The sequence below is a fragment of the Hyperolius riggenbachi genome, chromosome 4 (assembly GCF_040937935.1).
Source record: "Hyperolius riggenbachi isolate aHypRig1 chromosome 4, aHypRig1.pri, whole genome shotgun sequence".
In the NCBI taxonomy this organism is placed as follows: Eukaryota; Metazoa; Chordata; class Amphibia; order Anura; family Hyperoliidae; genus Hyperolius; species Hyperolius riggenbachi.
The window spans coordinates 87,036,098-87,048,238 of NC_090649.1; the positions used below are offsets into that span (position 1 = coordinate 87,036,098).

At 44.4% G+C, this 12,141-nt stretch overlaps 1 protein-coding gene across 1 annotated transcript in view; it reads right to left on the minus strand.

Annotated features, from left to right (window-relative positions):
- Positions 1–302: 302 nt before the first annotated feature.
- The window catches only part of DDX1 (DEAD-box helicase 1), a 61,681-nt gene continuing 49,842 nt past the window's right edge, over positions 303–12,141 (minus strand). Inside the window, exons 20-26 of the mRNA XM_068280280.1 lie at positions 11,506–11,597; positions 9,108–9,180; positions 8,961–9,033; positions 7,122–7,164; positions 5,460–5,555; positions 1,403–1,523; positions 303–700 (exon numbers count right to left, since the gene is read on the minus strand). Coding sequence (XP_068136381.1) covers positions 570–700; positions 1,403–1,523; positions 5,460–5,555; positions 7,122–7,164; positions 8,961–9,033; positions 9,108–9,180; positions 11,506–11,597 — 629 coding nt within the window. The 3' untranslated portion in view covers positions 303–569. The remainder of the gene's footprint in view (positions 701–1,402; positions 1,524–5,459; positions 5,556–7,121; positions 7,165–8,960; positions 9,034–9,107; positions 9,181–11,505; positions 11,598–12,141) is intronic.

Genomic DNA, 12,141 nt, shown 5'->3' on the forward strand with positions numbered 1-12,141 from the left:
AAGAGTTCAGGTCCCCTTTAAGATTGCCTTTCCTTTGTGAATTTGCCCCCCAGTGAGGGGTAACCATCACGTAGCAGACAAACCATACATGTGTAGCTCAAACTATCTTTTTCACGACTAGAGCTCTAGCTTTCTGTTGCATGAAAGCAAAACTGTGACATGCAATGTTTTGTCAGTGGGGAGGGAGTTTTAGGTTAGTTTATATCATATACTACACATATTGAGCTTTAACATGTCTGTATCTTAAAAAATGGTGTAACATAATAATGCATATACAGTGAAAGTGAAATCTGGAGACTTAGTATTTTTTTAAATGCATTTATTGCTCTAGTCAAAGCATGCACAAAGCATTGTCAAATTTTAACCAGGAAAACAAAACCAGATGATGTACCTCATTGTGTCACACTACACATCTACAACGGAACAAAAACAACAAATTATTTCATAGAACAGAACTAAAACGTCCATATTTGCATGAATCCTGGATGAAAGTGCAATGCCTAGTGTAATAGTGGTTTAGCTCATCAGTCCTGTACAGGGCCTCCAGAAGCTTCTCCCACACTGGAGGCTTAGAAGGCTCTGAAGAGCTGGTTCGGGAGATAGCCCAGGTGTAAGAACGAGGTCTGGGCCTCTTTCTCCAGAGAAGCCAGCTCCTGCACTGTGGGGGCCAAGATGTCCACATGTCCTTTATACAGTCCACCTGCAAACACAGACAAGAGGATTCAGGTCATGAGGTACAACTAGGAAGTCAAGATACCAGTACGCATGATACAACATTACAAGAGGGACATTTAGAGAAGATGCAGAAACGAGCAACAAAATCGATTAGAGTGACATAAGGTCTCACCCTTGAGCCAAGTATTTTATCTGATTGCCACCTGGAGTTGGGAGGGATTTTATTTTCCTTTTAAGGCTAATCGGGCCAAGAATTGTAAGGGTTTTTTGCCTCCCTCTAGATCAACTGGATATGTGTGAGTGCAGGCTAGTGTTGTACCTTATTTTCTACTCAATGAATGTATGTCTTTTTTCAACCCAAATATGTAACTAGATTACTATATAGGGCGATGACGTAGGTGCGACACGGGGGAGAGGGAAGGAAATACTGCACATGCGCTGCGCAGTATTTCCATAGTGGATACTGGGTCGGGAGCTGGAAACGGGGTCTAGAACAGGGGAACGGAAGCACACAGGTTGCCAATGATAGAGCGGTAAGTGAGGGCTTACACCCCTCCTGGCAGCATACCATGGCTTTTTTGTGTATGGGGGCTTGAGCTCTGGTATCCTTGAAAACCAACTGGCTTATTGGGGATAATACAGACTAGTCACACGTGTGACACAAGGCAATTATACAGATCCATATACATATAAAGATTTGGAGAATGAAAACGGCTGTCAAACTTACCACCGGTCGCCCTCCGTTGCCCATAAGTGACCTTTCCATCAAACTCATCCAGAGGAACCTTCATGTCAACCTCTACGTGTGATATGGTGCAAGTCAGGTGTTCCTCAATCTCTGACAGCAGCTGCGGAGGAATCACAGGCACACGGCTCATTACAGCAGCAGTCATTGTCAAGTGCAGAGCACACTAAAGCTCTACAAACTGCTAGGATACATGTAAATGAATGGGAGAAAAGTGCTTAACAAACGTTATTGTATTAACTAGGGATGGGACGAATCCACAATTTCTTCGAATCCGAATCCGAATCTAAAAAGGTTCTCGAATATCTCGAACCTTTCGAATCCCGAATCTAACGAATCCTGCACATAAAAATTGTGCGATCCGTGGTATAGTTGCCCGCAGTATAGGTACCCAGGCATAGGTAGCAAGGTAAAGGTGCCTTCAGTATAGCTAGCTAGGTATGGGTGCCTTCAATATGGGTAGCTTTCAGTATAGGTAGCAAGGTATAGGGGCCTTCAGTATAGGTAGCAAGGTATAGGGCCCTAAGTATAGGTAGCAGGGCATATGGGCCTTCAGTATAGGTAGCAGGGTATATGGGCCTTCAGTATAGGTGTCAGGGAATATGGGCCTTCAGTATAGGTAGCAGGGTATATGGGCCTTCAGTATAGGTAGCAGGGTATATGGGCCTTCAGTATAGGTAGCAGGGTATATGGGCCTTCAGTATAGGTGTCAGGGAATATGGGCCTTCAGTATAGGTGTCAGGGAATATGGGCCTTCAGTATAGGTAGCAGGGTATATGTGCCTTCAGTATAGGTAGGTAGCTAGGTATAGGGGCCTTCAGTATAGGTAGTAAGGTACATGTGCCTTCAGTGTAGGTAGGTAGGTAGGTAAAGGGACCTTCAGTATAGGTAGCAGGGTATAGGGCCTTAAGTATAGGTAGGTAGGTAGGTATAGGGGCCTTTAGGTAGGTAGGTAAAGGGACCTTCAGTATAGGTAGCAGGGTATAGGGCCTTAAGTATAGGTAGGTATGTAGGTAGGCAGGTATAGGAAGGTATAGGTGCCTTTAGGTAGGTAGGTAGGTACGTATAGGGGGCCTTTAGGTAGGTATAGGGGCCTTTAGGTAGGTGGGTATAGCGGCCTGTAGGTAGGTAGGTAAGGATAGTGGCCGGTAGGTAGGTATAGTGGCCTGTAGGTAGGTATAGTTGCCTGTAGGTAGGTATAGGTGCCTTTAGGTAGGTAGGTATAGGTGCCTTTAGGTAGGTAGGTATGTATAGGGGGCCTGTAGGTAGGTGGGTAGGTAGGTATTGAGGCCTGTAGGTAGGTATAGTGGCCTGTAGGTAGGTAGGTAGGTATAGGGGCCTTTAGGTAGGTAGGTAGGTATAGGGGCCTTTAGGTAGGTAGGTATAGGGGCCTTTAGGTAGGTATAGGGGCCTGTAGGTAGGTAGGTAGGTAGGTATAGCGGCCTGTAGGTAGGTATAGCGGCCTGTAGGTAGGTAGGTATAGCGGCCTGTAGGTAGGTAGGTAGGTAGGTAGGTATAGAGGCCTGTAGGTAGGGATAGTGGCAGGTAGGTAGGTAGGTCGAAATCCCTCGCCCTCCCGCCAACCCCCCCACGGCCCCCTCCGTCCCCCGTGCCTCCTCCGCTCACCCCTGCAAGAATCTACTCACCTTTCCCGTGGAGCGCAGAGTGGCAGACCTCTTCGTTACTTCTTTGTTCCCTCTAGTGGCCGGACCGGCTCTTACTGATGACGTCATTGTAAGAGCCGGTCACTAGGGGGAACCAGGAAGTCGGCGAGAGGTCTGCCGCTCTGCGCTCCGCGATAGGTGAGTGGATGGAAACTATGCGGGCAGGGGGGGCGAGCGGAGGAGGCGCGGGGGGGGGGGGGGGGTCGGAGGAGGACGAATGCGAGCGGCGGATGCGCGGCGATGCGGCGTCGGGATTCGGCGGATTCGTATTGTGGAAAATGGCGTCGGGATTCAAATCCACGAATCTCGAATATTTCCTAATATTCGAGGGATTCGTGGATTCGCAGGATTCGTCGTCCCACCCCTAGTATTAACAATGCACATGATTTCTGAGAACACCATCACGCAGCCCCTTCACCATGATCCTAACAGTCTATCAGCTTTGGAGAAGGGTGGGGTGGAGGCGCCCCAAATATATTGATGTTAAAACATAATGTGTAAATGAGAGGTAATCACTTACCTCGCCAGAAGATACAGACACATAAGGAGTAGAGTGTAGGGGCCTCTATTAGCTAATAGAGGCCCCTACACTCTACTCCTTATGTTGCTAAGGAATTCTTTGTATTGACCTGAGGAAGCAGGCAATGACTCGCGAAACACGTTATCAATTTTTTTCAATAAATATTTTTTCCAGTTGAACTGGTGTCTACCTTCTGGAGAGAAGAGAGGGAAGGCTATGGGTCGTATAGAGCCTTCCGTCTCCTCTCTCGGTGCTCTCTATCCTGTGCTGGCTCCTCCCCGTTTCAATCCCCCGACGAAAGGGTATTTGGAAGTCTTCGGGAGCCGTGTCCTCCTGAAGACGTGTGTCTCCATACTGCACAGGCGTGAGCATGCAAGAGAGCGTGCTTGTGCAGGTGCAGTACAGGGCCGCCCTTCTTCAGGAGCACTCGGGCTCCCTGAAGACTTCTGAAGCCGGGTAAAGCAGTATTTGACTAATTTAGTCCAATACTGCTACCGGGCGAGCCAGCACCGGAACGAGGGGACCAGGAGAGGAGCGGGAAGGCTCTATACAGCCCAGAGCCTTCCCTCTCCTTGGGTAAGTATCTATCCAATTTTTTTTTAAATGTGGTTCCCATGCACTTTAATAAAACCTCCTTTGGAGGTAATAGCTTTACAGTTTTCTGGAAAGTGTATTGAACGACAGGAAAGCGACCGTCCAGTATCCAGCAGGACCTGGAGCACAGAGCGGGGATGGTGAATTCCCCGCAGACTTATACGGTGGTTTCAGGAACTGCAGCCCACCTTTGTGAGTATATAATCATATATACTTTCATACCCCTATACCTAACGTTACTGCACTGTTGGGCTCCTGGTCTCTCTCTACTTCTCGTTTACGTGCTCTTGGTCCCTACAAGAACCACCAAACCCCTTCTATTAGCTTGGGAGTGTCACACAAATGGTGTTTTTTGCAGATGATTTTAGGAAAAGGAATGCCTGTGATTTATGTTCTGAAATAGTGTACAGATTCCAGACTAGGAAATTAAGTGCACTTTGTCCATGCAGTCATTTTTCGGACCCCGACAGCTGACTGCACATTGTAATGGTATTTTTAATAACCTTAAAAGGACCACTATTACGAAAAATTGTGACCTTTAAAATCCTTGTGTAGGTAAAAAGTCCAGTTCTGTAACGTACCCTATAAATTACTTTTTCCCTATGTTGCTGTCAAAAACAGTAGCTTGCAAAAGTTTGAGAGTTCTGACTGGTTTCGGACAAACCCATCGCTCCATGGAGTATACTGAGGTTTTCTTTACAAAAAAAGAAGAAAAAAAAGAAGCATTCACTAAATGGCAGCTACTCCAACTGCCAAAATAGTGTGCAAGTGAGTAGGAAGGATGGCTGGTATCTTTGCATAGATCATTTCCATATATTGCTTTTGTAATGAATAAAGGAAATACTGAGAATCACCTCCCCCCCTTTCCCATGAGGAGATGGACTTGTCCAAAACTAGTCAGTCATACTGCTTACTGAAAGCAACAGCAACATAGGAGAAAAGTAATTTATAGCACATCTTACTCTGGGAGAAATGTACTTGTGCGCTTGTTTAAAATTTTACAATTTTTTCACTATAGTTGTCCTTTAAATTGCAAAGACAAGTACTGCAGTCTTCTAGCAAATCTTTTGTGGGGATTCAATTTCACTTTTACTAAACAGCCTCCTCGCTACACTTCCCCTCCCCCTCCACATACACACACATATAAAGGTCATGTGATTTCTCAGAGTACATCACTAATTCCATACGCACTGCTAAGTCTGCAAAATGACGTCCATTAATCTCTCACTGAGGATTGGGGGTAAGGACAGAAGGAACATACCTGCATCTCGTTGTACCAGATTGTGCAGCCTCCTTCATCCTTCAGCCTGGTGTTATAGCAACCTTTTCCCCGACTGCTGCACACATGATACCAAACCTGTGACCAGAACAAGCAGATGGTGAGAAGCAGCCCCATTCCCCGAGCACCACCGCAGACACATGTTCATGTGTGGCTCCCTCAAGCATTCTGACACAAGATGGATGACACCATGAATGCGATGGGGGAAGGTGAATCATACATAGACTTATAGCCATAATTACTACAGAAGTGTCTGTTTCATATTGACAAGGAGAGAAACTAACGAACCAGCTTGCTAACCATTAGGATAGGTCAGGCGAACTGAGGACTACAGCTAATAATAGTCCGTGTACCTCCTTAATAGAACTGTTTGCGACCAGACAGTGGTTGCAAGAGGGCAGATATTATATTAGTTCTGTATTTAATCTAACCCTACTTTGAGGAAGTCCACAATGATATCCCTTTATTTCCTCCACTTGCATGGCTCATCAGAAAGAATAGAATATAGACTCTTAGCTCTAAGGAATACTACTACAAAGGGCCCTTTTACACTTTATGCGTTGGTATGCATTAGTGTGCGTTTTTCCATAGCAGTGTATTGTGAAAAAGATTTCAGTTAAAGCGCGTACAGTGAAAACTGAGCTATAGGAATACATGGACATTACTTTAAAAATCAGTTTTCTTCCAGTTATAATAACTGAGAGCAACTGATTAAGCATAAAACAGTTAGGCTCCTTTTACACTTACTTTGCGCTGTTTATGTTTATTTTTTAAATTGCAGCCCTGTGGCCAGGTGCATAGAAGTGGCAGAGTCATCATTTACCCTCTTCCAGCAGTGGTAGAAGTCCTCACTCCGCTCTACACTGTAGCTGCTGTACAGTATATCTCCCTGAAGCTCCTGTCTGTGCATGTCATGTGACAAGTATGAAGAGTCATGAGGAGATGGACTGTACAGAGGTCCTCTCGCACCATTGGAAGAATGACGCTGCCCTGGACCTTGCCATATGACCGGGCCCCCTGCGTGCCCCACCCTGCCCACACAGCGGGGGTCGCAGAGGTTATTGTTACACCCCTGCACAGAATGAAGGGAGGATTGAAAGGAGAAGTAATCTCACAGGAAACTGTGGGCCCACCAGAGTAGGAAGAACATTGCAACTGAACACCATTTTCAACTCAAAATTCAGGTAGGTAAAATCTTCATACAAGGTGACCTCGCTATGTAAACTATCAGTGCAATATGCCACAATGCCTTTAGGCCTGGAACCCACTGGTGATGGATCGCAAAGCACCACAATTACCGAAATTCTGATGTTTGCAATTTTGACCGCAATTTCCAGAGTGATCGCAATTAGGCTCTGCAGCCACTGAAATGATTGCAAGGGAGGGGGCACACAACCAAAATGCTGCAGGCATCGACGTGCAGTCGCTGTGGAACCTCCCCGATAGGGCTTCTCTGTTGCAGTGTTTTGCCGATCGCCAATGATCGTCAAAAGCTGCAACATTTAAACAATAAATAGTGTTTATTTAGCGTAATGTTGTATATCTCTAGCTGTTTAGGATAATACTAAGCAAAGATAAATCACCACATAGGATACAGATAATACAAAAAAATTACAGTATACATTTCTTCATTGTGTTTCTCACCTTTTCTTTCTCAGATGCCACCAAAGAAATGGCCAATCCCATTCTGCAAATACAAACTTGTGTTTAGTCATGGGTGCTATGAAAATGATCACTCAAACTAAAAAGTATTTATTTCTCTTTTAATGACAGCAATTTTTAGTTTCAGGATAATATGTATTGGCAGAGCAATACAATGCAGCTTTAGTCTATATCTTATGTTTGAAGATGAAACGGACATTGCTAAAGCTTACATTTGGCAATCTGCAATCCCTAGGTGTTTTATTTAATACACACATAAAACATACCTGTACATCTGGGGAATAAAGGCTGTTTAATTGTCTCTATAAAATAGTGGGAAGGTTTGGGCTAGCTGTGGCTCGGGATGACACGCCGTTTGTAGCCGCCTGTTCTTCTCACGACCCCCCTACTGGTGAGTAAATAGGAATATATGTTCCCAAAGCCAATCAAAGTGCCCATAGTAAATGAGCACGAGCATCAATGAGATGCCTGTGGTCATCTACAAAGTGAAAGTAAAAACCCAGTTTTACACTACTTCCTGTGTACTGTTCAGCACATAGGATAGTGTGGGGCCATCTAGTGGCCAACAAGTAAAAATATACCTACCTATATTAAATGAAATAAATAAAATCAATCAATCCCCTTATTTCCCGCTCCCCTATAATTACCAAAATAAAATAAAGTGAAAGTATTACAAAAAAAATGGTTACCTTAGGGAACTTTTTTAATATGTACCATATGTCAGAGTATATCACTATTATTTTTGTAAATTAGGGCTTGTAATTATTGATACAGTATAAAGAATCATACAATGGAAAAATATACTTTTATTTCCAAATAAAATATTGTCACCATACATTGTACTAGGAACATAATTTAATAAAGGTTGTAATAACTGGGAAAAATGGGCAAATAAGATGTGTGGGTTTTGTCTATCGTAGCCAGAGTTGCTCAAATCCGAATTCGGGAGATACCCGGATAGTTCTATCCGGATATCTCCCAGTAAACCTGTGCGGGCTGGGCGTGGGGGTCAATCTTACCTGTATGACGTCTTCTTCGGTCCGTCCCTGGCGCCTCCCACGATGCGTTCCATGCGCCGGTCACGTGACTACAAACACTTCAATCCGGAAGGAGGAAGTGTTTGTAGTTATAGACCGCATCGTGGTAGGCGCCAGAGACGGGCCAAAGAAGACGTCATACAGGTAAGATTGCCCCCCCCCCCGCCCAGATTTAATGGGAGATATCCGGATAGAACAATCCGGGTATCTCCCGAATTCGGATTTGAGCAACTCTGATCGTAGCACATTCGGTTTTAGAAATGTAATGGCTGAAAGCTGAGAAATAATGATTTTTCTCTTTTTTCTTATTATTCCCTTTAAAATGCATATTAAAAAAAAAAAAAAAAAAGTTTTACCAAAAAAAAAAAAGTACCACCTTAAGAAAGCCTAATTTGTGGCAAAAGAAAAAAAATAGAGAGATAATTTTGGTGTGATAAGTAGTGTTAAAGTTATTGGCAAATGAATGGGAGGAGTGTGATAGGTGAAAATTGCTCTAGTTTTTAAGGGGACATATCCTGTGGTGGGGAACTAATTACAGCCATGTCATAGTAGACATTCTTTTATTACAGGTTTAATTTTCGCCTCTCAGCTTTGCAACAGGCTTGCTATAATAACCCACTGAAAAAAAAAATTTGATGTCCAGAATCATCCAACCACGTTCAGCCTTTTATTATGTTCAGCAGACCACCCCCGGCAGTATATGGATGACATGAGTAAAGCAATAGCTCTTATACAGAACACGCATGCATACAAACACACACACACACACACACACACACTATACCTCTCAGCTCGGCCTACTCTTCCAATACGATGGACGTAGTTCTGTTTCTCATCCGGAAGAGTGACATTAATAACTGCCGGGACAATAGAACGTTAGAGCCATTCACTGCATATATGTTAAATAACCTAATCCTAGGACACAACTCACCATGAGGCACTCCGTGGATATCAATACCTCTGGCGGCCACATCCGTGCAGATCAGGAAGCGAACCTCAGCTTTCTTAACACACAAAAAAAATTGTTTAATTGTGAGATCTTTGCCCACTAACAAACAACTGCTTGCTTATGCTAAGATGGAGTCTCAGTTCTAAGCTTATTCTGTGCAGTTTGGTGCAGGGACACAGACATGTATTCAAGGGCCTTAAAGGTACATACACACATCTAATCTTGATCGGCCAATTTTACCACTACCATGTAGCATGAGAGGCAGGAGACTTTGAATACAGAAAGACCCCCAGTATACATGTGCGTGCCAGTTGTTCGGACTGGCAAACAGAAAACACATCCCAGGAACTACTGCTCCTGGTGCCATCCGGGAAGCCTTGTATGGACGCCGGGAAGCCTCTGGGAGCTGCAGAATGTGTAGAAGATGGTTCCTGGACGTCTGTGAGTAGTTCCTCCAAAACTCCCAAAATCTGAGCCCTGTTATCCTACTTTTGCTACTTTTGCTTTCCATAGCATTTTAGTAAGAGGGTTGTTGATCCATTGTAGCCCCTTAACATACTCCTAGGAGTTCTGGTTCACTATGAGCTTGTTGGGTTTTCTCCTACTCCGGCACACTGGTTATTTCAGAATTCCGATTGCCTGAGTTCTGGATAACGAAGACTTTGCTGTTCTATACACAGATTCTGCATTCCAGAAATGAGATGGAGCGTTTGAGCCTACAGAGTGAAGAGATGATGAGGCATAAGCAGGCACTGATGGCAGCTGTCATATCAAGGCCATAAGATTAATATCACTTAAAGGAGAACTATGGCGAAAAATTTTAAATTGTTAAACATGTGCAAACAGACAAATTAGTAATTTTTTTCCAGAGCCATAAAATGAGCTATAAATTACTTTTCTCCTATGTTGCACGCATTTACAGTAGGTAGTAGAAATCTGACAGAAGAGACAGGTTTTGAACTAGTCCATCTCTTCATGGGGGGATTCTCAGGGATTTATTTATTTTCAAAAGCACTTATTGAATGGCAGGGGCTCTGTCCAACTGCCAAAAAACTGTGTAGTGAGCAGGGAAGCTGGCCAGCATCATTGTTTAAATCCTTTTTAGGGAATATCTTTATAAAGAATAAAAGCCTTGCTGAGAATCCCCTATGAAGAGATAGACTAGTCCAAAACCTGTCACTTCTGTCAGATTTCTACTACCTACTGTAAGTGACAGCAACATAGGAGAAAAGTCATTTATTGCTCATTTTACGCTGGAAAAAACATACTTCCTATATGTCTATGTTTGCACATATTTTAAATTTCAAAATTTTTCGCCATAGTGCCCCTTTAAAGGGAGCCAGAGATAAACGATTCACACAAAATAAACATATCAGTTGATAGCTTGTAAAGAATAAATGCTCTACCTGATAATTTCGCTACTCTGGTGTGCCTTTTTGAGTGTTTTTTTATCCTTTTATTGCTCCAGGAAAAATCCAATATGGCCGCCGGCTCATATCCCTTCTGCTTCCAGGTTATAAGCTGTTCTGGATGTGCTATCTAGCCTCTATAATACTATAGACAAGCAGGGCGGTTGCAGCCTTTCATCTGTATGCTTTCAACTTTATTATTCTGGTATGCTGTGTGGCTGCCTGTAGGAAGTGTCTCATAGAAATGAAACAGCATACAGTAGATAATGACTGGCTCCACACTGCACACAGATACACTTGTCTGTTTCAGAGCTTCTTTCTGGGCAGCAGCATCCCCTCCTATGTCAACAGCTCTGAGTATGCAAAGCAGCAAAGCTGAGCCAGGAGGGGGCAGGCTTGGGCTCGAAAAGACTCCACAGAAGACTGACTCAGCTGTAATGATTCCAGGTCAAACCTAGACTCTGGGATTCTTATCACAGCTGATAACAGACAGATTAGGCAGAGAAGAATAAAACTAAAAGCATGGTAGTTGTTTATGGTCATCTTCCCACTGATAAATGTAATAAAATACATGAGGGTGCTTCGTCTCTGGTTCTCTTTAAGAAACACACAGCACAGGTTCCGGTTGAACAGTCGGCTTTGGGGGACATAAAGGAATGATCTGATCACCATCTCAAATGAGGAATCACCTCCCTGAACGTGAGTTCTGCATTAGAAGTAAAGGTGCAGCAATATGCGCTGTACATCACAGCCTTTCAGCTGGGTGCATTTCCCCCTCCCCATAAACTACATTTTCGTGCTGTATCATCTGTTTTGAAAAACACAAAGCATCTCTGCCTGCCTGGTGGCAATGTACAGCAGCTAGTTCAGTCTATCATGGAGCACACAGCTAAGCAACAATAGAGCAACAGCGCCACCTGCTGACACTTCAAGGAAAGGGATTTGCAACACTAGCAATTTGCAGCACATACCTTAAACCTTTCAAGATTCTGCTTTCTCTCCGGTGGTTTCCGGTCACTGTGCAGACAAACACATGAGAACTGGTGTCCTTTCCGGTCAGGTCCTAAAAAATAAATGTAAAATGTTACTGAAATAAGGGTTCTTAACAGTAAGAGCGGTTAAATCGGAAATGAAAGGTTTCTTAGAGAAAAAATTTTCTCACTTACCTGGGGTTTCTGCCAGCCCCCTGCAGCCGCCCTGTCCGACACCGTCTCTGAACGATTCTCGGGTCCCCCGCTGCGGCTCACTTTCACTTTGTCCGTCTTTGAAGTCAACCCTGGACAAGCGCATTCTCACTCCCCTTCTCCTCGCCGAAAGCGTCCTGCGCAGGCGCAGTAGGAGAACACCAAGTACTGCGCCTGCACAGGACGCTCTCAGCGAGGAGAAGGGGAGCGATAATGCACGCGGCCAGGATCGACTTTAAAGACGGACAAAGTTAAAGTGAGCCTCAGCGGGGGACCCGAGAATTGTTCAGAGACGGCGCAGGACAGGGCGGCTGCAGGGGGCTGGCACAAGGCATCATATGAAATCGCCACCAGGAGACTGGAGTGCAGGATACCGACGGTATATGGCTTATCCTGCTGCTGCACAAGTCCCGGCAGTGTTAA